Genomic DNA, 26,644 nt, shown 5'->3' with positions numbered 1-26,644 from the left:
CTTAAATCCAATTCTACCTCAACAGCAATCAGAAACATTAGCCCTAAACCCAATCTTAACCCTGACCCCAATCCAAACATTAGCTTTAAACCCAATCTTAACCCTGACCCCAATGAGAAACGCTAGCCCTAAACCCAATTCTAAACCTGACCACAATCCAAAGGTTAGCCCTGAACCCAATCCTAACCCTAAATCCAATTCTAACCCTGAACTCAATCCCAACCCTGACCCCAATCCAAATGCTAGTCCTGTACCCAATCCTAACCCTAAATCCAATTAGGGCTTATGCTTAGGATAGGGTTTAGAGTTAGGTTTGGGTTCAGGGTTAAAATTAAGTTTCAAATTCAGGTGGGGTTGGGGTTAGGATTGGACTCAGGGCTAGGGTTCGAATTGGGGTCAGGATCAGGATTGGGTTTAGGGCGAGTGTTTTGATTGGGCTCAGGGCTAGGGTTCATATTGGGGTCAGGGTTAGGATCGGGCTCGGGGATAGGGTTTGGATTGGGGTCAAGGTTAGGATTCAGTTCAGGGCTAGAATTGGGTTTAGGGTTAAGGATTGGATCAATGCTAGCGTTTGGATTGGGGTCAAGGTTAGGATCAGGTTTAGGGTTAGTGTTCAGGTTGGGGTCAGGGTAGAATTGGCATCAGGGATAAAATTAGGGTTACCAGCTCTGATTAAATATATTCCTGGAGGTTTCATCACTTGATTTGCCCCCACATCAGGCAACACATCCATTTTTGTGGCCCACTACCTTCCTACACCATTTGGAAAGCAAAAAGGCTCATTACCCAGTTGGATGATGCTTAACTGTCAGCCTAACAGCCTCCCTCCCGCCCCACATTTTAAATCGTTTTATATCCGGTAAAGATAAAGGTTCAAAGAATTTGGCAAAAAAAAATCTTTTTGAGATGTCCATCATATTTTTCTCCAGAGTTGCACACAGCAATGTCCTGGACATTGGTCTTCAATTCCCGGAGACTCCAGGCCAATCCTGGAGGGTTGGCAACCCTGGGTAGAATTGGGTTAAGGTTAGGATTGGGTTTAGCGCTAATCTTCAGATTGGGGTCAGAAGGGCGAGCGTTTGTATTGGGTAGAATTTGGATCAAGTTCAGGATTGGGATTATGATGGCTGGTTCATGATCTAGATTGGGTTTAGGTTTTGGATTAGGGCCAGGGTTAGAAGCTGATATCGACAAAGATGATAAAGAGAGAGACACGTCAGGACCCTCTTTAACCGCCGAGACAGGAAAGTCCTGAGGGAGAAGGGCTGCCATTCCCACTCTATTATGGAAGAACCAATCTGTCTCTCTATGTGTCAGACAGGGCCGCAGGGTGCGATCCCGATCCGCCGCCTCCCTTACCGATCAGGAAGTCGGTGATCCCCTCATTCAGCGTCTCCTGCGGCGCTTTCCTCTTGCTCATGGCGGCGGACGGAGGAAGGAAAAGAAAGCAAAATAGTAAAGCAACCCCGAGTGACCGTCAGCCCTGCCTGCCTCGGCTCCGGCAGAGGTCCCGTCAGGCAAAGACCAGGCTTCAGCCGCACTGCCAGGCCGCGTGCGCGCGACCAACCGTCAGCGGGTCTTTAAAGCCGAGCGGCCGCGCGCTCAGCCCAACCGTCACCCCAGGCAACAGGTACCAACAAACATATTTATGTACTTATTCATATATACATATATATTTAATATCTTTGATCCATTATTGACTGAATTATGTTATTTTGCACTGTTTATTGGGTGAAATTATGGGATTCCTGCAGATATGGCCATGGAGACAATGCAAATTTCTCATCTTTCTGTCAAAACGCAACCTACATGTTGGTCTCTCTTAAGACTCTTGCAACCAACTATCCACCAACAAAGACTTACCTGCATTTCCATCACGCCTTTCATCACCCCAAAATATCTTACAGCCAATTGAGCATTTTCTTGAGGCGTTGTTGCATAGGAAAGGTGGCAACCAATTTGCACACAGCAAGCTCCTGCAAACAGCGATCTCCTCCTCAGCTGTCCCTCCATTCAATGATAAAGTCTACCCAGGGTTGCAAGTTTCTGCAATGGGTCTTCATGTGACTGAACAGGCTGATTCTTGACCCACCGATCTTTGAACACGTGAGGCAGGACATCCCACGACGTAGTGGGATCTGGAAGGCAGGATCTGCTTCCTTTTTCCTTCTCTGCCACCTCTCTCTCTCATCATTGAGGCGTTGTGACTCAAAGCATGATGCAGCTACATTGTTGTAATTTTGGGTAGCAAGTTCCACCCAGTCATTAATATCAATGCTGCAGTGCTTCAAGGACAGCTTCAAAGTGTCTTTGAAGTGTTTTATTTGTCCTTCCCTGGAATGCTGGCCAGTTGAGACCCTGTCTTACCACCCAGACACAGTGCCTAACCAATCGAAGTTGATTCTGCAGGGGTTTTGCCAGAATGCTAGTGGAGCTGACTTCAAGAATGAGCTCGCACAGCGATGTGATCACAACTAGATTATCTGTTTCCGTGATGTTGGCTGAGGAATAAATATTGGTCAGGGTGCCAATGAGAACTGCCCTGCTCCTCGTTTTACTTCCATTACGTCCACCCAAGAGTTTTAACCTTTCATCCAAAAGATGGTACCTCCAACAGTGCAGCACTCCTTCAGTACCGCAATGGAGTGTCAGTTTCAACTTTTGTGCTCAGCAGGACTTGAATCAGCCTCCTCCTGTCCCAGTGACCCACTGAGCCTCGGGTGATGTAAGTCCTTTTTGCAGGAAAAAAAGTTTGATAATACTTGCTGACAACTGGCAAATAACATTCATGCCACACAAGTGCCAGGCAATGACCATCTCCAAGAGGAGAAAATCTAACCATCGCCCCTTGACGTTCAATGGCATTACCATTGCTGAATCCCCCATTATCAACATCCTGGGGGGGGTTACCATTGACAAGAAACTGAACTGGACTAGCCATATAAATACTGTGGTTACAAGAGCAGGTAAGAGACTAGGAATCCTGCAGCAAGTAACTCACCTCCTGACTCCCCAAAGCCTGTCTGCCATCTACAAGGAACAAGTCAGGAGTGTGATGGAATATTCTCCACTTGCCTGGATCAGTGCAGCTTCAATAACCCTCAAGAAGCTCGACACCATCCAGGACAAAGCATACCGCTTGATTGGCACCCATTCCACAAACATTCACTCCCTCCAGCACCAACGAACAGTGGCAGCAGTGTGTACCATCTACAAGATGCACTGCAGAAACTCACCAAGGTTCCTTATACAGCACCTTCCAAACCCACGACCGCTATTATCTAAAAGGACAAGGGCAGCAGATACATGGGAACACCACCCCCTGGAAGTTCCCCTCCAAGCCACTCACCATCTTGACATGGAAACATATCGCCATTCGTTCACTGTTGCTGGGTCAAAATCCTGGAACTCTCTTCCTAATAGCACTGTGTTGTACCTACACCACATAGACTGCAGCAGTTCAAGAAGGCAGCCCACCACCTCCTTCTCAAGGGCAATTAGTGATGGGCATAGCCAGTGAAGCTCACATCCCTTGAAAGAATAAAATAAATCCTCAGGACAACCAAAATTACTTCACAGCCAATGAAGTATTGTTATATTACAAGCAAAAAGTCTACAGGGAGGAAGTGAAGGCTGAGCGCACTCAAGACTTCAATAGCTTTGTGGCCCTAGAAAGAATGAGTTTTAATTTGACAAATGCGAGGAAGTAGGGAGAAGAAAAACGCAAAAAGCAGCATATTTTGAGGTTGGGAGAAATAACAGGAGCAATTGCCATAACCTCCAGGGCTATGGGCCAAGCGCTGGAAAATGGGATAATGTAGTCAGATCTTTATTGATTGGCGCAGACACGATGGGCCGAATGGCCTCCTTCTGTGCTGTAGATGTCTGAGTCTATGAATTACACAAAATAATATTGATAAAAGAGAGAGAGATTGTGCTGTTTGTGTCATATGATCTTTGTTATTATGCATATCAGCTGTCATGGTATAATACTCTACCTGTCCTCCTTGAAAACATGGTTTGCGTGTCCACACCATTTGCCATCATTAAATTCTTCCATTGAATGAAAACTCACTCTTTGTTTCAAAAGTTAATAAATTTAATGTAAAAGCATCACTATTACAAAATTAATATTTAATTATATTGATAATAAAAATCTGACCGTTTATTTATTTACATGTCTGTAGAAAAAGTGAGCAACAGACCCTGAAATCAAGGTTTGTCTTGGCCCCAGTAGGATCAGCTCAGTTCAGTGTCTGGCATCAAGCAGCTTTCAGCTAGTAGCCTACGAGAAAAACAGAACAAAAACCAAAAGGCTTGGCGTCAAATAATGCACACAATAATTTGGGCACAAAAGATTATCTTGCATCTTCAGCTGTGTAAACATATATCTAAACAAGAGCAGGAAATCAAAGGCTTTGTAAAAATAATTTCCTGTCAATATTTTTCATGTTTCCTGTCACCTTCTCCTGAAGGCAGTGAGTTATAAAGGACATACGGCTCTAGAAGCAGCAGGAGCCCTCCAGGATCTCACATGAGTCATGCTTCATGTGAGATCAATGAACCAAATGGTCTCCTTCTCCACCATGATGATTCCATGAGTGCTGGTATGACATTTCCTCATAGAGGGCATGTTAGCCAAGAATGATTCCAGCTTAAACAAAAATACCTGGAAAAACTCAGCAGGTCTGGCAGCATCTGTGGAGAGGAGCACAATTAACGTTTTCGAGTCCGCATGACTCTTCAACAGAACTAAGGAAAAATAGAAAAGGGGTGAAATATAAGCTGGTTTAAGTGGGGGGGGGGGGGGGGGGGGGGACAAGAAGAGCTGGATAGAGGGCCAGTGATAGGTGGAGATAACCAAATGATGTCACAGACAAAAGGACAAAGAGGTGTTGAAGGTGGTGATATTATCTAAAGGAATGTGCTAATTAAGGGTAGAAAGCAGGACGAGCAAGGTACAGGTAGCCCTAGTGGGGTTGGAGTGGGGGGAAGGGATCGAAAAAGGCTAAAAGGTAGAGATAAAACAATGGATGGAAATACATTTAAAAATAATGGAAATAGGTGGGAAAAGAAAAATCTATATAAATTATTGGAAAAAACAAAAAGGAGGGGGAAAATCGGAACTACCTTTATCTCTACCTTTTAGCCTTTTTCAATTCCTTCACCCCACCCCAACCCCACTAGGGCTATCTGTACCTTGCTCGTCCTGCTTTCTACCCTTAATTAGCACATTCCTTTAGATAATATCACCACCTTCAACAGCTCTTTGTCCTTTTGTCTGTGACATCTTTTGGTTATCTCCACCTATCACTGGCCCTCTATCCAGCTCTTCTTGTCCCACCCACCCCTTAAACCAGCTTATATTTCACCCCTTTTCTATTTTTCCTTAGTTCTATTGAAGAGTCATGCGGACTCGAAATGTTAACTGTGATCCTCTCCACAGATGCTGCCAGACCTGCTGAGTTTTTCCAGGTATTTTTGTTTTTGTTTTGGATTTCTAGCATCCGCAGTTTTTTGCTTTTATCTTGATTCCAGCTTAACCTGACATCCATACACACACCTTCCAGCAGATAGGGAACAGAGCCAGGAATTCTTTGCCAAGGGAGGTTGAATTCAACTGCAGTGCCCCAGTGATCAGGTAACTCAACACACAACAATTTTAACAAAGAAAATCTTTTCTCTGTTAAGATGCTGACAGATCAGCTGTTCATTTCCAGAGCTTTCTGTATTTATTGGACAACAAAAACCTCACAGCTCTCGACATGTCAACGTCATAGCATACACTTTGATTACCCATGGAAACATGAGCTTACTTCTCAGCAAACTGAAGCTTTACTTCAACAGTTAAAAGTTAAACTAATACAAACCTGCCATTTACCATTAGATGAACCTCTTGTGATTTAAATTGTTCTCTGACTATTGCAGGTTTCAGCATAAGCCCCATTGTGGCAATACCTGGTAGTGCATTAGTGTGATTAATAACACTTGTTATCTTTCTATACTGTAGTAAATGGTTATTGTCCATACAATGTAATCGATGAGAAGGGGAGGGGAAGTGCAACTTTCTAGAAGCCTAAATATTTAAAAATTCTCAATTGCCAAGTGAAAAAAATCCAGATCTGCAGTAAAACCTTCATTCTCTGTCCTGACTATTTATTCTATCTCATGCTACCCACAAATTCAGCATTTGCCCGATAGATCTCATCTACTGAATAAAAACTTTTGGAAACAAAACCTTCACTAACAAGGGAAGGATGAGGGGGAAAGACCATCAAGCCCAACTGGCACAGGCCATTTTCTCCCACCTTAACACGTGGCCAGTTTTGTCCTGAAACTCTTTACTGGGTATGGATTCATAGGTGCTAATCATCCTCCAACATCTCCCCAAATAGGAATGCTCCGACACAAGCCTTGGCAATGAGGGATGGTTGACGATGGAAGGCATCGCAGTCAAGCTCAACCTTGTCTTTCCCAAGTATCTATTTACACAAATCCCAATGGGTCATTATAAAGCTATCATGAGTGGAGCCTTGCACAATATCTGCCTTCCTGGCTTAGGACTGTGTGGTCAATTGTGATGTCTCAACTGCTAACTCAACACAGACCATGGAGTGTCTGGAATCAACTGAGCCACTTAGGAAGTACTGAGTCCATCTGCATAGAGGTCTACAGCACAGAAAAAGGCCCTTTGGCCCATCGAGTCTGCACCGGTCAAAACAGGTACCCAACTATTCTAATCCCATTTTCCAGCACCAGGCCCATAGCCTTGTATGCCATGGCATCGCAAGTGCACATCCAAATACTTAAATGTTATGAGGGTTTATGCCTTTACCACCCTTTCAAGCAGTGAGTTCCAGATTCCCACCACCCTCTGGGTGAAATAATTCTTCCTCACATCCCCCCAAACCTCCTGCCCCTTACCTTAAATCTATATCCCCTGGTTATTAATCCCTCCACCAAAGGGAAAAGTTCCTTCCTGTCTACCCTATCTATGCCCCTCATAATTTTATACACCTCAATCATGTTCCCCCTCAATCTCCTCTGCTCCAGGGAAAATAACCCCAGTCTATCCAATCTCTCCTCATTACTAAAACTCTCCAGCCCAGGCAACATCCTGGTAAATCTCCTCTGTACTCTTTCTAGTGCAATCAATCCTTCCTATAATGCGGATTCCAGAACTGCATGCAATACTCTACCTGTGGCCTAACCAGTGTTTTATACAGTTCCAGCATAACCTCCCTGATCTTATCTTCTATGCCTCAGCTAATAAAGGCAAGTATCCCATATGCCTTCTTAAAGATATCCATCTAAAGATATGCAGCTACAGATATGGCTTCTAAAGATATGTATCTTCCTCTAACCTTGTTTTTTTTTAAAAAAACAATTATGTGTGGCATATCTGTTAATTCGGCTTTCATATTACACTGCTCAACTCTTTTCCCCCTTCCACTTCATAACCACTTTGATCAAAACTGTCATCCCAAATAAAATACCCTCCCAGAGAAAAGTTGCTACAGTCTAGATTGTACCTCATGGAGCTGCTTAGTCATTGGTTTTGATGAAAACTTTGGGCCGTGAGAAGATTTTGATGGCTTCTTCAATCTCCGCCAACTTCCTCTCGAGGTCGGTGCGTCGATTCCGCATGCCAATGGTATCCACTCGTACAGGAAACATCAGCAATTGCTTGGTCAACTGCTTTTGGGCTGGGGTGTGGAGGAAGATCAAACCATGTGAGCATGAAAAGACCAGTTAAAATACATTGCAAAGGCCAGACCTCTGCGCAATCGCAATCGTTAAATGACAGCTCTGAACCTTTTTTGGCTTTCCCCAGAAACGCTGCTTGGAAAATGCCGGAAATACGAAGACCGAATAACATTTAACAAGATTTGTCAGACGTGGAAAAGGGAAGACAGACAATTCCAAACAATTTCACTCACTTCAGTAAGGCCGACAATCTGTATGCACTTTTTCACTTTTAAAATCATTACTTTACAAGAGGTGAATCCTCAGCAAGTCTGTCGGGTGACCCAAGCTCACAAAGCCATTTCAGCTAAATAGACGATCTTTTTGCACATGAAGCTAGTGCAGGAGAAACTGTTGCCTACCTTTTATAGCTCTGCCAATAATTAAACAGTACAATATGAAAAGGATAGTAAATATGTCCATTCCATCACTGGGTGTCACACAGGAATATCCCAACAAAATGTTCAAACAGTAGGATTCCAGTAATGATACTCCCCCAACTTTCATGGTGCCTGGATGCTCACAGGTAGCACAGAGGATGTGAAGTACCTATGCTGCAGATACTGTGCCCACATTAAGTCCCAATAACAGCTGGGCAGCTCCAAGCTGGCAGCATTTGATGGATCCTGCACCATTTGCATTAAATGGTCAGTCAGATGGCAGAACAGCAAGTGTCTCATAATCGCTATAAACTCTACGACTCCCACTGCTGGAGGCTAACAAAGCCTCTGGTTTTGAGTGTTGAGACTGGAAATGTGAATGAATGCCAATCCAAATTGATATTCCAATTCAGCCTTCTGTGTCAGGAATCTAACCCTCCAGAATTTCTAGGCTATCACAAATCAAATTTGGAGTCAAATGGATTAAGTTCTACAGCTACCAAATTGCAGAATAAGCAGCAATTATGTAAAAGCCTTAACCTATATCTGCAAAGCAGTGAATGTTTAGTCAATTCCTTGAAAAGATACAGATTGATTTAACAATCTGGAGTTGGTACACTATCCTCGAAAGCAGGCAGAGAACATCACACATACTTTGTTGAAGGGAATTGAGTGTTTCCAGACGTTCATTCTCTGGCATCCTAGTGTGGCCAGGAGGCATGCTAGGATCAGGGATATTCTTCCGTCGTTCCTCTGCCTCTTTTCGCCACTGATCCCTCCGTTCAATCAAACTGGAAACAGTCGAAACATAAATTAGATATCTTCAATGAAAAACTAGGAAAATGGAAAATTTACAGTTAAAAGAGAAAAACACAGGGGGAAAGGTAAAGCAGGCAATTCAATTATTTAACTTTGTGGTGAAGGTTACGTCAACCAATCATTCTGTCTTTCAAATTAAGAAACCAAGTCTAAGGATCAAGAACAGACTATAAAATCAATAAAAGAGAAAACAAGATACATCAGCAGTGAGTGATGAAGCAATGTCAACCTTGAGTTTTAAAAGCTTGCAGACTACAGAAAGAAAGAAAGCCTGAGGGAATTGAGGTTCTGGGAATGAATGAGACAGAGAAAGCAGCTCTGCTTTAAATGTTGATTTTAACCATAGTGAGGATACAGGGAGGAGGAAGCATATTTAAGACAGTGGATTTCAAGTTTATGAGGGACAAGGAAGCATTGGTAAAATGGAAAGATGAGATAGGATGTGATAGAGAGCCAGAGAACGGAAGTTTGAGGTGAGACAGGGATAATCTCTGGAATGAAAACTGGCTTGTACACCAATAGCTATATGTAGTGGACTGATTTAAAGAAATCAGTGCAGAACAGGAAGAGAAAAAAGAAGAGATTGGTTAGGTCCCATAATGCTGCAATAATCCATGCTTACTACTGCGGCAGCTGTCCTTTATTCTTGCTTATGTATTCCTGTTGTTCTTTTGTTTTCTTATCCAGCACATCTGCAAGTGACTGCAGAGATTTGGAGCGTCGCACTGGCATTCTCCTTGCATTCTGTGCATTGTGCCTGACAAAATCGACATTAACACCTTTGACTTGAATCTTGAACAGAAAACAAGGAGATTGGTAACTGTGATAAGGAAATACAGTTTCCTTTATCAGTCACAGAACAGAGCATTTACAGGCAATGTGTGATCAGGTAAATGTTTCTACAAGACTGGCCAGATATGTTCTGGTCAATGAATTCTCAAGTTGATATTTACATCCGCAGAATGAATATTCCCTCAATTTGATCAGCACATACATTTAAAACTTATGTGGAGAGTGGTTGGGGGTGGGGGGGTGGGGGGGCGGAGAGACACGGAATTGAAATAAGGAAAACTGAACTGACACGTCATCAGATGCACAAAGGAAAACTGGCATTTATGCAATACCTTTCACGGCCTCATGATGTCCCAAAGTGCTTTATAATCAATGAAGTATTTTTGAGGTGTAGTCACTATTGTAATGTGGGTACAGAAGATGAATTTTATCCAAGCCTATACTCACTTCTGTGTTGGCATCCTCTGCTGCTTCAGCGCAATGCTCTGGTTTTGGTGGACTTGGTGACGAGGATCGTTTCGGGCAAACTCCAGCCCCGCACCTTGAGTGTGCTTTAAGATACTGCTGACTCTCTGAATGCTTGACGGGGGAACTCTCCTGCAGATAAACAGCAAATGGTTTAAAAGGAGAAATGGAAAAGGCACAGAGCAGGGTGTGTCTCCTGTATTTACTTTAGAAAATCTAGCCGTATGTTTTCAAACTGCAATTTCTGCCATTCTCTTTTATCCTGCTCAGGGAAGTTAATAGGTGGGATCATGCAGACCAAGGTGACAGTCCTGCTATGTAGGGAACTCACTTGATCTCATTTGAAACTGCATCAATCAATGACCACGGAATCTAAAGAGGGAAAACAGAAGTGACACCTGCTGACACGTGCTGTTCCTTAGACCCTTTATTCCTGCTGCAGAAAACATTAAAATCCGCAATAACCTCCTCAGTAAACTGGCCGGTACCTCATGGAGATCACAGGTCAAGACCCTAAGGATCTCTGTTCCTACCATCACATACCCCATTACAGAATACTGTGCACCAGTATGGTACCAATCTAGCCACACCTAAGTTATTGATGTGCAACTCAACTCAATAATATGTATCATCACTGGTACTCTTTGACCAACTCACTTCCGCTGGCTCCCAGACCTTAGCAATGTTGCCCCCTCACCTCCACATCAGGAGGGTAATTGCAATAGGCATACTGGAGAAGGTCTACTCCAACCCAAGCCTGCCCTAACACAATGACCTCTTCAAGCCAACATCAGAACGGCTTCCCTTATGCAATCCCATATGTTTAAACCCACCATGCTGAGGAGTAACAGCTGAGGACCTCTGCAGGAGGATTGGCAGGAGAAAATATTCACCAGAACTGCTCCATCATTGTGGACCCCACTGCTCATCCACCCAGCTTTGATCTCCCTCAGCGACAGTGGGCCCTTTTAAACCGTTTCTGGACTGGCCAAGGCCTCTGTGCAGCCACCCAACATCAGTGGGGTTGCCAAGACCATCCAGGCTACAGCTGTGGTGCAGTCCAAACAATGACTCACATTGTTGAGGAGTGTCCAATAACTAAACTTGAAGGCAGGCTTAAAGAACTCCATCTAGTCACTGACAAGGCTATTACTTGGCTTTATGACTGTGCACACGCTAAATAAAAATTAATTTGTTCCTGCATTTCAGGCAGTTGGAGGATTCTCCTGCAGTGGCAGGGAAGGGATGAAGAAGCTTTTGAACAGCCCACAAAGTTATAACACAGAGATAAACCAGTACACAAAAATGTCTTTTCACAAGTTTTAAAATATAACGTTGTAAAATAAAAGCGAGAAACATCAGTATGTTTACAAAGATTTCATGCAAATATTAAAACTATTTTCTAAACACGAATGAACATTTCTCACCACTTTCATGGCAAGTAACCTTCCAAAGAATTATGCTGCCAAGCCTAGAGTGATTTATTTGCCATTAACAACTACACTAAAATGGATGTGAAGGACTAAGACTTTACCGTATATATTTTTATAAAATATATATAAATATCCTTATTGCTATTTTGTAAATTTTAAAACTGAACAAGATCCTTAAAATGGCTGAATCTGTTTGTCTGTGACCCCAGAACAAAAGAAGCTGCATTGCAATTTCAGGAAAACTTACACCTCGTTATCTCTGAGGGGCCACTAACGATCACACGAGGACTGCACAGCCCAACTTCAAAATGACCTATACAAAGGCCACCGGCATTTAATAATCCAGGCTGGCCAGAAGGAAACTGTTGGTCTGCTAAGACAAAAGGCCCCACAACCTTTCTCTCAAATCATAATGGCTGAGACATTTAGCAATCCTCAAAACCCAGCCGCATTCCAAACGATGGATACACATCCTTTGTTGGAAACCAGGTGGAGAGGTGGGGGTCATGTGACATAGGCCTTCAGCTTGTTGAACAAGTTAATATTGACTTACCGAGCTGAGTAGCTCAGTCTGCTCTTTATCACCTGACTAGCAGCTCTACCCAGGTGGAACAGCTGGCCCCATTTTTACTACTTCTACTGGAAATTCTGTACCATCACTTATAAGACTGATTAATCTCTATGTCTATCTCATCTTGTGAAGTCAGCACCACCAGAAAAGTGAATTATACAGCAATGGTTTTTAGCTCGCCTACCTCAGTGAAGGAATACTTCATTGGACTTTGATTCTGAACTCTGGAACCCAGGTGAGCCAATATAGAATGTGCTGCTAGTTTTTTCCCCTTTTTGTCGGCGTAGACATGATGGGCTGAATGGCCTCTTTCTGTGCCATAATTTTTCTATGGAACTTTCTCTGTAGTCTTTGTACTGTAAATCCCTCTTTTCTCTATCCCTCTCTTTACTGTCTAAGTGTGGAGGTGACATTTCGACTCTCCTTTCCACGTTTTGAGTGTGTACCAAAAAGCTAACCCTATGAGTTCCTCTTAACTCGAGTTTGCTGTAGAGCGATTAATAGAACATTGGAACACACCAAAACCACTGGGAAAAACACCACTGCTTATAAAGAGGGAAATGAATCAAAAACACCTGTTTATGGACGGGTGGTGAGAGGAGATATTAGTGCTGTTTCGATTAACCCCCCCGCCCCCCCCCACTCCTGTCTGTAACGCAGATAATAAAAATTTAAGCAAAATCCTGCACCTACTGGAAATCCGAAAAAACAGAAAAAGCTGCAAGTACTTAGCAGGTCAGGCAGCATCTGTGGAGAAATAAGTCAGTCGACTTTCCGAGTCCTAAGATCACAAAAAAGGGTCTTAAAACCTGAAGTCAACTGAATGGCCTCTGTTTCTCCACAAATACTGTCTCATCTGCACAGTATTTATAGTTTTTCCTGATTTTGCTTTCCAATTAAAACTATGTTGCCCTTCAGGTTGTATCTCTAACCTCCATTCTGATTTTGTTTTGCCAATTTTCTCTCCTAAACATACCAAATGCTGTGTTTTTTTTAAACCTGCACCACCTCATTCAAGCAGCCATTCCTGCTCAGCGAACCAAGACTGACTGTCTTTTTAGCCTTAGGAACATCATATCCAAGTTGAGGGATACCTCAATAACTCTGACTGGGATCAGGTAATGCAACATACACCAAACATCTACCATGTTCTGCTTTGTACAACTTGGTTCTGAACTACATCATGCTTTTGCCCACAAGTCATTGGGGAACCCATTCTAATAATTTTGTGTCAGTGCAGTTTTGTCCTCGTGACTACTCCAAGTCCCTACCTGTAACTGTGCCATCACTTTCGAAGGAATGGATTCATATTTCTGGGACTTCCACAGCGCTTTCACAGGTTTGGGGCCATTCAGCTCTCGTTCTTGGTCCTTCTCCCTGCATTTCTTCTGTATTTCACGCATTCGTCTCACATTCTCCTTCTCGTGATCCCTAGTCTCTTTCTCTACGGAGAAACAAGATTCCTGTGAAATGGAGACCAGGAGTGCAGATTCTCCAGAAAGCCATCAAGAGGTCTATTGATTTTCACGACACCAAATTAACAAATCAGGCACTGAATTCTCTCCATCAGTGTGATTTCTGCAAATATTTTCATGTTAAGTGCTGGTGACCTTGCAGATAGAATCAAAGAATGGTTACAGCACAGGAGTCCTTTGTGTCCTTGCCTGCTGTCTGCAAGAGCAACTCACTTAGTCCCGCTCCCTGTCTTTTCCCCATAGCCCTGAATTTTTTTTTCTCTTCAGATTATTATCCCATACCCTTTTGAAAGCCATGATTGAACTTGCCTCCACTACATTCTTAGGCAGTGCATTCCAGATTCAAACCATTCGCTATGCAAAAATGATTTTCCTCATGTCGCCTTTAGTTCTTTTGCCAACCACTTTAAATGGTTGTCCTCTCATTCTTGACTCTTCCACCAGTGGAAAGTTTCTCCCTATCTACACTGTCCAGACTCCTTATGATTTTGAACACCTTTATCAAATCTTATCTCAACCCTCTCTTCTCTAGCCCCAGCTTCTCCAATCTATCCACATAACTGAAGACCCTCATGCCTGGAACCATTCTCGTAAATCTTTCCTGTGCCCTCTCTAATTCCTTCACATCCTTCCTAAAGTGTGGTACCCAGAGTTGGACACACCACTCCAGTTGAGGCCAAACCAGTGTTTTATAAAGATTCACCATAACTTCCTTGCTTTTGTATTCTACACCTCTATTTATAAAACCCAAGAACCCTTATGCCTAATTAACCACTTTCTCAACCTGTCTTGCCACCTTCATTGATTTGTGCATATATACCTCCTGCAGCCTCTTTAGAATTACATCCTTTATTTTGTGCTGCCTTTCCTCATTCTTCCTACCAAAATGCATCACTTCACACTTCCCCATTGCTACACTCCTCCAATTCTGACCTCTTGTGCATCCCCGATTTTAATCGCTCCACCATTGGCAGCCATGCCTTCAGTTGCCTAGGCCCTAAACTCTGGAATACCCTTCCTAAGCCTCTCTTTCCCTCCCCTCAGCAGTCTTCATGATCAGTGAGATCAATAAGAGATTGATATCTATTCAAAGCAATATCAGAGTCAACTATATGACATAGTAGATGCACACTCGCCACCAAAAATATCTTGAATTGGTCGCTCCAAAACCGACACTGTGATTCTCCATAAGCGGTTTAAGATGCCGATCAATTGACGAACCAGCCAGCTTAGACTGCAAGCAATAGAACAATGGCTGCCTAAATTCCCTATAGCCAAGGAGAACTTAAAATCAAAACAAAGCAGACCAATAAAATATCTCCTCTTAATCCCAAAATGTTATGTTTTGATTAGCTTTCTCATTTATGGAGCTCTCCTACAGTATTAATTGGGCAATTAAGCACCAGAGACTGTAGATTCCAATCCTAATGGATGGCGAAAGTAATTCCTCCCCACCCCGATGGAACTAAGCTGCACAAAAATCTATTTACTTTTTGGTGACAGTGGTCGGTGCAATGACACTCCTTCCAGCTGCAGCAGCACACCAACAGAGCCCCTTTGCCCTCTCTCCAGGATCTCTCTGGCATTCGAACGCACACGAGGAGCTGGCTGCGACGGGCGGGCGCTGTAGCACGAAGGATACAAGGTGGGATCCGGCGCTAACGGTCCTGAGAGGAAGTCTAGCTTTACGCTATTCCCTTCCAACCGACCCCGAGCTACAGACAAAAACAGAAGGCAAAAAATTAAATGTGTATCTCGGTAAAGACGACCAGTAAATTGAGGATTCAGCTGTGGGGATCCTCATACTGAGCTGATCATGCCAACTTCCAGTAGCAGTCACTGGACAATGACCAAAATGGTCAAGCCAAATAGATTTCCCCCTCGCATGGCTTCTACTTTGTTTCCTTCCAGATAAGACTAAGAAATTCAACCTGAATGTAAAAGGAAAATGGAAACATGTCATCTGAAAACAGATACAAATTAAAGCCTCACCTGACATTGGACGCCTGTAGAAATCTGGGAATAGTGTTGGGTCTGGTGGAATGGGACCAGATATCTTGGAGGGGCCCTCAGACATGTTTGTTTCCTGATAATGCTGGAAGAAAACAATGTCAAAACAGTGTGATTAAAAAAGGTAAAGAGGAACAAAGAAACAGAAGGAGGCCATTCAGCCCCTTAAGCCTGTTCCACCATTTAATTAGATTGTGTGTTTGATCTGTACCTCAACTTATTTGCCTGTGTTTGTTCCATATTCCTTGATATCCTTACCTCACAAAAAACTTACGATTTCAGTCCTGAAAATTTCAATTGATCTCCAGTGTCACAACCTTTTGGAGGACAGAATTGCAGATTTACAGTACCCTTCAAAACCATATATCCAGATTTTCCTCCCAAATTGCCTAGTTCTAATTTTAAGATTAAGCCCCCTTGTTCTGAATTCCCAAACAGAGGCTATAGATTGTCTGCAGCTACATTATTGGATTTATCAGCTTTTTAACTAATTAAATCCAATAAGGGATTCAGGAGAAATTTTGTTACTCAGAGAGTGGTTAGAATGTGAAATTCGCTACCACAAAAAGTGTTTGAAGTGTTTTAAGAGGAAAATAGATAAGTACATGAGGGAGAATGGAATAGAAGGTTACACTGGTAGGTTGATGTAATAAAGTGGGAGATGAATCTGGAGCATAAACACTAACACGGACCTACTGGGTTGAATGGCCTGTTCCTGTGCTGGAAATTCTAGGTAATTCTACGTACCTTAGATCTCTCCTGAGGTACAGTACCCAAACTTGAACACAGTACTTCAGTGACTTCCAAAGAAGAGTCATATTGGATTCAAAACATTAACTCTGTTTCTCTGTCCACAGATGCTGCCAGACCTGCTGAGTTGTTCCAGCACTTTCTGTTTTATTATACTTCAGATGAGGTCTGATCAGGGTCCTGTACAACTGAAGCATCAATTCCTCACTATTCCAATTTTAGATGAAGATTCCATTAATCTTTTTGGATTAGCTTTTATTCCTGTCCGCTAGCTGTAAGTGATCTGTGACATGAACATCACACTCAAAACTCCTTTGCTTTTTCTCAGCTCCTAATCAATTGCCATTATTTTTGTTTTTTGATTTGTCTCTCTTGAATCCAGAGTGGATGACCTTATACTTCCTCACAATGAACTCCATGGTGTCATGGTGTTTGCCACTGCAATTAATCTGGCTTTGTCTTTGTAACTTCCTGCTCCATCTACACCATCTACTGTGCCTCCTAGCAATGTAATTTTCTAACTTGGACATACATCGCTCTATTCCTTCGAAGTCACTGATGAAAAGATGAGATCCCAGTGCAGTACTGAGGAGGCTTCCTGCAGTCTGTAGCAAAATCAATGCACCCAAAATTAGGAATTAGGAGAAGGTTCCTTTATTCTCCAGTGTCACTTTGTTTTACTCTTGCTCGCCCAGCTTATAAATTCTGTTTTAATTCACAGGAAGGCTATTTCACATCAACCAAATGGCAAAGTGAACCCACTGAAACAATATTAAGCCAAGGGGATCCTGTTGGTATGTATGCACTCCTTATCACTAGGGTCAGTGATACATGCACATAAAGGCATGACACAAAAACTAAAATAGCTGAACTGAAACATCCCTGTTCCTTTCGTTACAACTGAGATGGGATGAGTGCACTGTCTGTCTCAAGTCCTACTACTCCACAGGTCACAACATATATTCAAATGATTTTTCCAGCTAGCAATACGGCCAAATACGTGCTTTACCTGTTCATCTCAGAATGACCATTCAATGACCAGGTTTCTTCAATAAATAACACAATTATTAGTTTATTATAAAACCAGACTTGTCAAGTAGAAAGGCAAAGCTTAATAACACACAGTATGAAATATGAAAGTATCATAATTAGTCTAAATACCCTAACTTTCAGACACACACACACCAAAAAAAAATCAAATAAAACAGAGGAATTCTGCCAAAAGGTTAAAAGTCAATGGTTCAGGGGAAAAGGATACATGTTGGAGTCCTTTAAATGGTGTCCGGGTTATATGGTTCATCTCTCAGCACTGGTCTGCAAAACAATTGATGACTCTGGCACTACCTTTCAGGCAGACTTCAAGGAAAACATGCAGTCAGTTGATTTCAGAACATAGAGCGACTTTGGAGCAACTTCCATTCACCTTTTGCTTTGGACTGGGTCTGGAGCTTCAGGAGCTGTTGTTTTCTTTACCCAAGCAGTTGAGCCTTCGTGTTTTCTCCCCAAAGCAAAACTCTACCAGCTTTTTAAACACAGTTTTCCTAAGTACAGATTTTTCAAAGTCATAAACCACCATGTGACTCTCTTGTAAATATCCACTGAAGTCAAGAGGTTTCCAGATTCTTTGAAACTGCCTAATTACCTTTTCTTGTAAAACGCTGCTTTTTCCAGAAATATCAGCAGCCAGAGTCCTTGCATTGACCCTTTAGGGGACAGTGTCTTTTAAAAATCACAAATTCTTCCAGAACGTTCTTAGTTCTTGAAGATTAACCATTTTCCGTTCTTAAAGAGTTTTTGATACTTTGCACTGTACGCTAGAAAAGGTTATCTATAAAATTAATCTCTGGCAATGACAGGACTCAGATTATAATGCACTGGTGGAGCAAAACCTTGTATGGCTTGTCAATTTACACTCCATTTTCTCTGTAAAACAAACCAATACAGAGAATTATGCATTTGTAATTCGAAATACCAAGATTCGAATGCTCTCAATTATTTATACCCCCAACATACAAAATGTCAGAGCAGCAAAAGTGAATAAATACAGTAAATACTGATCAGGTCCATCAGCAGATCAATAGGGAAATGACGAATTAATACTCTGGAGGTAGACCCAATCTGAGAACTCTGAATATTTCCGATGAAGGACAATGAGATTCTGAATCTGACTTGATATGACCAGAACTAACATGCTAAATCACTAAATATGTTACAAAAGCTATGTAACATTCCAACGGTGACTGCACTTCAAAAATACTTCATTAGCTGTAATGGGACATCTGGAGATTGTGAAAGACGTTATATAAATGCAAGTCTTTATATGGGCCTACTTCCTTCTCAATTCTTTTTCAAACATAAAATCTACTTCCACCAAACACTCCACGCAGGCTGTTGAATATTCAGCAACATAGGGAATGTATGCAGCAGGTATGCAAACACTCATTTTGGATGTTCATAGATCCAGAAGGTCCCGAATCAATCTGTGCTGAGGCAGGTGACACAGCTAACTGGCCTAGAGTACCCAGTTTTCTCTCTCCCTCTCTTCTTGAATAGCGGAGCTACCTTCCAATTCACAGGGCCAGTTCTAAAATCTAAGCAATTCTGGAAGAACAAAACCAATGCATCTACAATATCTCTGTAATCGCCTCTTTTAGAACCCTAGGATGTGGACCAGGAGGTCCATGGGGTTTGCCAGCTTTTAGTCCCATTAATTGCTACAGAATCTTTTCTTTATTATTTTAAATCACTCTCATTAAATCCTTGGTTCTCCACTATTTTTGATACGTTCCTTCTGTCATCCACTATGAAGACAGATACAAAATATTTCTTTAACTTCTCTGCCATTTCATTATTTTCCATTTTAATTTTTCCTGTCTCTGCCTCTATGGGACCAATTTTACTTTCCCTAATCTTTTCCATATAACATACCTATAAAAGATCTTACAATCTATCTCTTGCAAGCTTATTCTCATTCTATTTTCACCCTCATTATCAACCTCTTGGTCATCTTTTGCTGATTTTTAAAATCCTCAGCCTGACTACTCTCTTTGGTAACACTGCAAGCTGATTTTTAAAATCTAATACTACCCTTAACTTCACTAGCTCACCACATATGGGAAAGTTTTCCAGTGGAGTTTTGTTCCTTGAGGGAATGTACATTGAAAGGACTGAATTTTTTTCAGATATTTGCTATTGCTTATCCACCAACATATCTTTTAATGTAATTTTCCAATCTACCTTAGCCAACATACCACTCATTACCTACATAATGGGCTTTATATAAATTTTAACTGCAGTTAACTGAATATTAACTGCATCACTCTCAAACTCAACATGAATTCTATCATTACTCCTCCCCACAGGATCCTTATATGACAGTGGTTCTCAAAGTCTGGTCTCCAGACCACTAGTGGGCCGTGAGGGTCTTCCAGTTTGATCCGTGGGCTGGTCCAAAGTGCAAGTTACTGACACTATGGCCAAGGCCCCACAAGAGAACAGGCCGGAACCCTCATCCCCATCACTTGCAAGATGTCACGCAACCAAACTGGCTCCCATACACTGTCAATGTCAAGGTAATACTGAATCTTACTGTCAATGTCAGGGTAATACATACTATCACTGTCATCATCAGGGTAATACAGACTATCACTGTCAATATCAGGGTAATACTGACTATCACTGTCAATATCAGGGTAATACTGACCATCACTGTCAATATCAGGGTAATACTGACTATCACTGTCAATATCAGGGTAATACTGACTATCACTGTCAATATCAGGGTAATACTGACTATCACTGTCAATATCAGAATAATACTGACTATCACTGTCAATATCAGGGTAATACTGAGTCTCACTGTTACTATCAGGGTAATACTGACTATCACTGTCAATATCAGGGTAATACTGACTATCACTGTCAATATCAGGGTAATACTGACTATCACTGTCAATATCAGGAAAATACTGACTAGCACTGTCAATATCAGGGTAATACTGAGTCTCACTGTTACTATCAGGGTAATACTGACTATCACTGTCAATATCGGGGTAATACTGACTATCACTGTCAATATCAGGGTAATACTGACTATCACTGTCAATATCAGGATAATACTGACTATCACTGTCAATATCAGGGTAATACTATCACTGTCAATATCAGGATAATACTGAGTCCCACTGTTACTATCAGGGTAATAGTCACTATCACTGGCAATATCCGGATAATACTATCACTGACACTAATCGCCATAAGCGCTAGCAACAACAATGTAGTTTTACAAGCAAGATTTATGTTGCTATTAGAAGGTAGAGCTGCGAGATTGGATTTTCCACACTCGAGGCCCAGCTGAAGCTCTCTGGCTTGGAACCGGACACCGCCTCATTGGCGTCTCAGCAAAAGCAGCACCATTTTTCCCATTAATTCTGACGAGTTTTGTTTTTAGCGGTGGCAAGCCACCAGCGGGAAGGGTAGGAACAGTAGGTGACCCACGGGGTCTTTTGCCCTGTATAAGGGATGCTTGGACAAAAAAAAGTTTGAAAACCACTGCTCTAACTCTGTTTCACTACAGGGCCTGTTCCCAAGTTGGTTCCTGGTCAGAAGCAAAGCTGGGGCTATAGAGCTGGGATGCAGTCCCAGTGTCGGGTTTGCAGGGCACAGCCTGATATTGCCCAGTCCCAGAGGCCAGTATCAGTATCACTATGGAGACAGGTTGCAATGAGCAGTATCCAGCTTGGGAGTCCTGCCTGGCTAAGGAAGAGCAGAAACGCAGGCTGGACTCAATCAGGAGCCTCCAGTGTGAGCCCTGGAGGAATCACTAACACTCAGGATCACCCCTGGCTGGGGATGGACCCCCAAACCCAGGCTCAACCCTTTCTCACCTCCTTCCCACTCTCCAACGGTCCGCGGGGGGGCTCTGACCACACGCGCACGCAGCGTCATTGCGTCACCTCCGTCGTCATAGCAGCCGCGTTCCCCCCGCGCCCCGCGCGTGCTGCCGCCACAAGTAGCGCTGTGCAGTATTCTGTACTCCTGACCCTGGCTTTCAACGTCAGGGTATTACTTACTGAGCTTTACTGTCAATATCAGGGTAATACTGAGTGTCACTGTCAATATCAGAGTAATAGTCACTGTCAATATCTAGGTAATACTGAGTCTTACTGAACATCAGGATAATACTGAGTCTCACTGTCAATATCAGGGTAATACTGAGTCTTACTGAATATCAGGATAATACTCTATCACTGCCAATAACAGGGTAATACTGAGTCTTACTGAACATCAGGATAATACTGAGTCTCACTGTCAATATCAGGGTAATACTGAGTCTTACTGAACATCAGGATAATACTGAGTCTCACTGTCAATATCAGGGTAATACTGAGTCTTACTGAATATCAGGATAATACTCTATCACTGCCAATAACAGGGTAATACTGAGTCTTACTGAACATCAGGATAATACTGAGTCTCACTGTCAATATTAGGGTAATACTGAGTCTTACTGAATATCAGGATAATACTGTCACTGCCAATAGCAGCGTAATACTGAGTCTTACTGAACATCATGATAATACTATCACCATAAGACATAGGAGCAGAAATTAGGCCATTCGGCCCATCGACTCTGCTCCGCCATTCAATCATGGCTGATAAGTTTCTCAACCCCATTCTCCCGCCTTCTCCCCGTAACCTTTGATCCCCTTACCAATCAAGAACCTATCTATCTCATCTTAAATACACTCAATGACCTGGCCTCCACAGCCTTCTGTGGCAATGAATTCCATAGATTCATCACTCTCTGGCTAAAGAAATTTCTCCTCTTCTCTGTTCTAAAAGGTCTTCCCTTTACTCTGAGGCTGTGTCCTCGGGTCCTAGTCTCTCCTACTAATGGAAACATCTTCCCCACGTCCACTCTATCCAGGCCTTTCAGTATTCTGTTAGTTTCAATCAGATCCCCCCTCATCCTTCTAAACTCCATCGAGTATAGACACAGAGTCCTCAAACGTTCCTCATATGTTAAGCCTTTCATTCCTGGGATCATTCTTGTGAACCTCCTCTGGACCCTCCCCAGGGCCAGCACATCCTTCCTGAGATATGGGGCCCAAAATTGCTCACAATATTCTAAATTTGGTCTGACCAGAACCTTATAAAGCCTCAGCAGCACATCCCTGCTTTTATATTCTAGTCCTCTCGAAATAAATGCCAACATTGCATTTGCCTTCCTAACTACCGACTCAACCTGCAAGTTAATCTTAAGAGAATCCTGGACTAGGACTCCCAAGTCCCTTTGCACTCCAGATTTCTGAATTCTCTCCCCATTTAGAAAATAGTCTATGCCTCTATTCTTCCTACCAAAGTGCATGACCTCACACTTCCCCACGTTGTATTCCATCTGCCACTTCTTTGCCCATTCTCCTAACCTGTCCAAATCCTTCTGCAGCCTCCCTGCCTCCTCAATACTACCTGTCCCTCCACCTATCTTTGTATCATCTGCAAACTTAGCCAGGATGCCTTCAGTTCCTTCATCTAGATCATTAATGTATAAAGTGAAAAGTTGTGGTCCCAACACTGACCCCTGCGGAACTTCACTAGTCACCGGCCGCCATCCTGCCTCCTGCCAGACAGCCAATCTTCTATCCATGCTAGTACCTTGTCTCTAACACCATGGGCTCTTATCTTACTGAGCAGCCTCCTGTGCGGCACCTTGTCAAAGGCCTTCTGGAAGTCCAAGTAGATAACATCCATTGGCTCTCCTTTGTCTAACCTACTTATTACCTACTCAAAGAATTCTAATAGATTTGTCAGGCATGACCTCCTCTTCATGAAACCATGCTGACTTTGCCCGATTTTACCATGCACTTCCAAGTATTCTGAAATCTCATCCTTAATAATGGACTCTAAAATCTTACCAATGACCGAGGTCAGGCTAATCGGCCTGTAATTTCCCGTCTTTTGCCTCACTCCCTTCTTAAACAGGGGGGTTACATTAGCGATTTTCCAGTCCTCTGGGACCCTCCCTGACTCCAATGATTCCTGAAAGATCACCACTTACGCCTCCACTATCTTTTCAGCTATCTCCTTCAGAACTCTGGGGTGTAATCCATCTGGTCCAGGTAATTTATCCACCTTCAGCCCTTTCAGTTTTCCTAGCACCTTCTCCTTGGTAATGGCCACCGTACTCACCTCTGCCCCCCCGACTCTCTTGAACTTTGGGGATGTCACTCGTGTCTTCCACTGTGAAGACTGACGCAAAGTACGTACTCAGTTCCTCCGCCATTTCTTTGTTCTCCACTACTACTTCTCCAGCGTTATTTTCCAGCGGCCCAATGTCCACTTTTGCCTCTCTCTTACCCTTTATATATCTAAAAATATATAAAGGGTAAGAGAGAGGCGAAAGTGGACATATATATCACTGTCAATATCAGGGTAATACTGAGTCTTACTGAACATCAGGATAATACTGAGTCTCACTGTCAATATCAGGGTAAGAGTCACTGTCAACATCAGGGTAATACTGAGTCTTACTGAATATCAGGATAATACTATCACTGTCAATAGCAGGGTAATAGTCACTGTCAATATCGGATAATACTGAGTCTTACTGAATATCAGGATAATACTGACTATTACTGTCAATATCGGGGTAATACTGAGTCTCACTGTTAATATCAGAGGAATACTGACTATTACTGTCAATATCAGGGTAATAGTCACTGTCAATATCCGGGTAACACTGAGTCTTACTGAATATCAGGATAATACTGACTATTACTGTCAATATCAGTGTAATAGTCACTGTCAATAGCAGGGTAATACTGAGTCTTACTGAATATCAGGACAATACTGTATCACTGACAATATCAGGGTAATACTGACTATCACTGTAAATATCAGGGTAATACTGACTATCACTGTCAATATCAGGGAAATACTGAGTCTCACTTTCCATATCAGGGCAATACTCACTATCACTGGCAATATCAGGATAATACCATCACTGTCAATATCAAGGTAATACTGAATCTCACTGTCAATGTCAGGGTAATACTGAATCTCACTGTCAATGTCAGGGTAATACTGAATCTCACTTACAATATCAGGGTAATACTATCGCTGTCAACATTAGGGTAATAGTCACCGTAAATATCAAGGTAATTCTGAGTCTCACTGTCAATATCAGGATAATACTGACTATCACTGTCATTATCAGGGTAATACTGAGCTTCACTGTCAACATCAGGACAATACCAAGTCTTACTGAATATTAGGATAATACTGACTATCACTGCCAATATCAGGGGAATACTGAATCTCACTGTCAATATCAGGCTAATACTGAATCTCACTGTCAATATCAGGGTAATACTGAAACTTACTGTCAACATCAGGGTAATACTGAATCTCACTGTCAATGTCAGGGTAATACTGAGTCTCACTTTCAATATCAGGGTAATACTATCACTGTCAACATTAGGGTAATAGTCACTGTAAATATCAGAGTAATACTGAGTCTCACTGTCAATACAAGGATAATACTGTCTATCACTGTCATTATCAGGGTAATACTGAGTTTCACTGTCAATATCAGGACAATACCAAGTCTTACTGAATATCAGGATAATACTGACTATCACTGTCAATATCAGGGTAATACTGAGTCTCACTTTCAATATCAGGGTAATTTTATCACAGTCAACATTAGGGTAACACTCACTATCACTGCAATATCAGGATAATACTGAATCTCACTGTCAATTATAAGGGTAATACACACTATCACTGTCATTATCAGGGTAATACTGAGCCTCACTGTCAATATCAGAGTAATTACATTATCACTATCATTATTAGGGGAATATTGAGTCTGTTACTATCAGGGTAATAGTCACTATCACTGGCCATATTAGGATAATACTGACTATCACTGGCAATATCAGAGTGATACTCATAGAGTCTCACTGTCAGTGACAGGGCATTGCTCATTGTTTCTCAGTTACTCAGTCAATTCCTCTTACAAAATTCTTACAGGGTGTGACAGGGTGGATGTAAGTAAGATATTTCCCCTGGTTGGTGAATCTAAAATCAGGGGACATAATCTCAGGGTAAGTGGTAGGCCATTTAAGACTGAGATGAAGAGGAATTTCCTCAGTCAGAGGGTGGTGGATCTTTTGAGTTCTCTACCCCAGAGGACTAAGCTCAATCATTGAGCATGTTCAATACAGGAATCGATAGATTTCTGGAGATAGAGGGATATGGAGATAGTGCGGGAAAGTGGCGTTGAAGTAGAAGCAGGAAATTGGCATTGAGGTAGATGATCAGCCATGATTTAATTGAATGGCGACACAGGCTCGACGGGCTGAATGTTCCTATGATGGCAGTTCCCTCATTCTACTCGTTCTCCCAAGGCATGCACTGTTTGTGAGCCTAGAGAGTAAGGAAAGGGCATTTCAGGTAAGGCTCTGAAATGCAGAGTTCTCCCAGGCCCATTCACTTTTCAATTTCTCATCTCACTTGGAAGAAGGAGTTATATTCATCATTAACGCCCAGGAAGGCAAGTTGGTCTAGGAGATCTACTGTGGATTGTGAAGTCAGATCGTCACTCTGGAGTATTATTGAATGATCTTGAGTCAATGATAGGGCAGGTTGTGCATCACCTGTGGAAGGATGTGGATTCAAAGGGAGTGACCATTTTTCCCTCATAGTTTCTTACATCAGTTGACATCTCTCTCCTGCTCACCTTTCCAACCATAGATCCTCTAATATTGTTGAAATACATCACACGATGATATTATGCATCAGACTAAATCACTATATAGGACACAAACTATTGGTCCACCAGGTTCTTCGACAGTGCCATTTTGAGTTGGCTAGTTGACAGTTCTTCATTGTCATTCCAAACACTCAGACAGACCAGCAGAGAACAAATTGCACACACAACTGGACTTATCATTTTCAAAATCTTTATTTTCTTTCCATTCCCTTTTAACCAGGAAAAAAGCATTGGATGTCTTTGGAGCAATGTTTCAATGGATGATTCTTGTACTTCTCCCAGATTGGGAATGGGAACAGACAGAGGGCCAGATAGTAGTCACATGTGCACCTGGCTACGTGACACAAATTTGCCATGTGTCCTAAATGGTGAGTAAGAAAAAACTTTTGAGAAACAGCCAAAGAGTAAAATTCAAACAACAAAAC

The 26,644-nt window shown here is 42.3% G+C and overlaps 2 protein-coding genes across 6 annotated transcripts in view; both read right to left on the bottom strand.

The window, feature by feature from the left end:
* Positions 1-1,598, bottom strand: part of polb (polymerase (DNA directed), beta) — a 99,918-nt gene extending 98,320 nt beyond the window's left edge. Inside the window, exon 1 of one of the 3 annotated variants that reach the window (XM_078565735.1) lies at positions 1,360-1,598. In XM_078565735.1, coding sequence (XP_078421861.1) covers positions 1,360-1,420 — 61 coding nt within the window. In that variant the 5' untranslated portion in view covers positions 1,421-1,598. The remainder of the gene's footprint in view (positions 1-1,359) is intronic. The other 2 variants (XM_078565736.1, XM_078565737.1) reach the window with 2 other exon arrangements.
* Positions 1,599-4,077: 2,479 nt separating this feature from the next.
* enkd1 (enkurin domain containing 1) lies at positions 4,078-21,393 on the bottom strand. 3 transcript variants are annotated; one of them, XM_078565731.1, is made up of 9 exons: positions 21,328-21,393; positions 15,674-15,776; positions 15,172-15,396; positions 13,478-13,650; positions 10,185-10,334; positions 9,568-9,737; positions 8,781-8,917; positions 7,533-7,706; positions 4,078-4,285 (listed from the first exon to the last, which is right to left on the bottom strand). In XM_078565731.1, exons 2-8 carry the CDS (start codon positions 15,756-15,758, stop codon positions 7,546-7,548), a joined length of 1,101 nt encoding a protein of 366 aa, XP_078421857.1. In that variant the 5' UTR covers positions 15,759-15,776; positions 21,328-21,393; the 3' UTR covers positions 4,078-4,285; positions 7,533-7,545. The 3 variants fall into 3 exon arrangements, with proteins under 3 accessions (XP_078421857.1, XP_078421858.1, XP_078421859.1); XM_078565732.1 differs by lacking the exon at positions 21,328-21,393 and adding an exon at positions 16,439-16,542; XM_078565733.1 differs by lacking the exon at positions 21,328-21,393 and adding an exon at positions 14,814-14,915 and having other exon boundaries at positions 13,478-13,669.
* Positions 21,394-26,644: the final 5,251 nt, after the last annotated feature.

This window comes from Cetorhinus maximus, chromosome 20 (assembly GCF_964194155.1).
Source record: "Cetorhinus maximus chromosome 20, sCetMax3.hap1.1, whole genome shotgun sequence".
NCBI lineage: Eukaryota > Metazoa > Chordata > Chondrichthyes > Lamniformes > Cetorhinidae > Cetorhinus > Cetorhinus maximus.
This window is presented reverse-complemented; position numbering and strand designations above follow the sequence as displayed.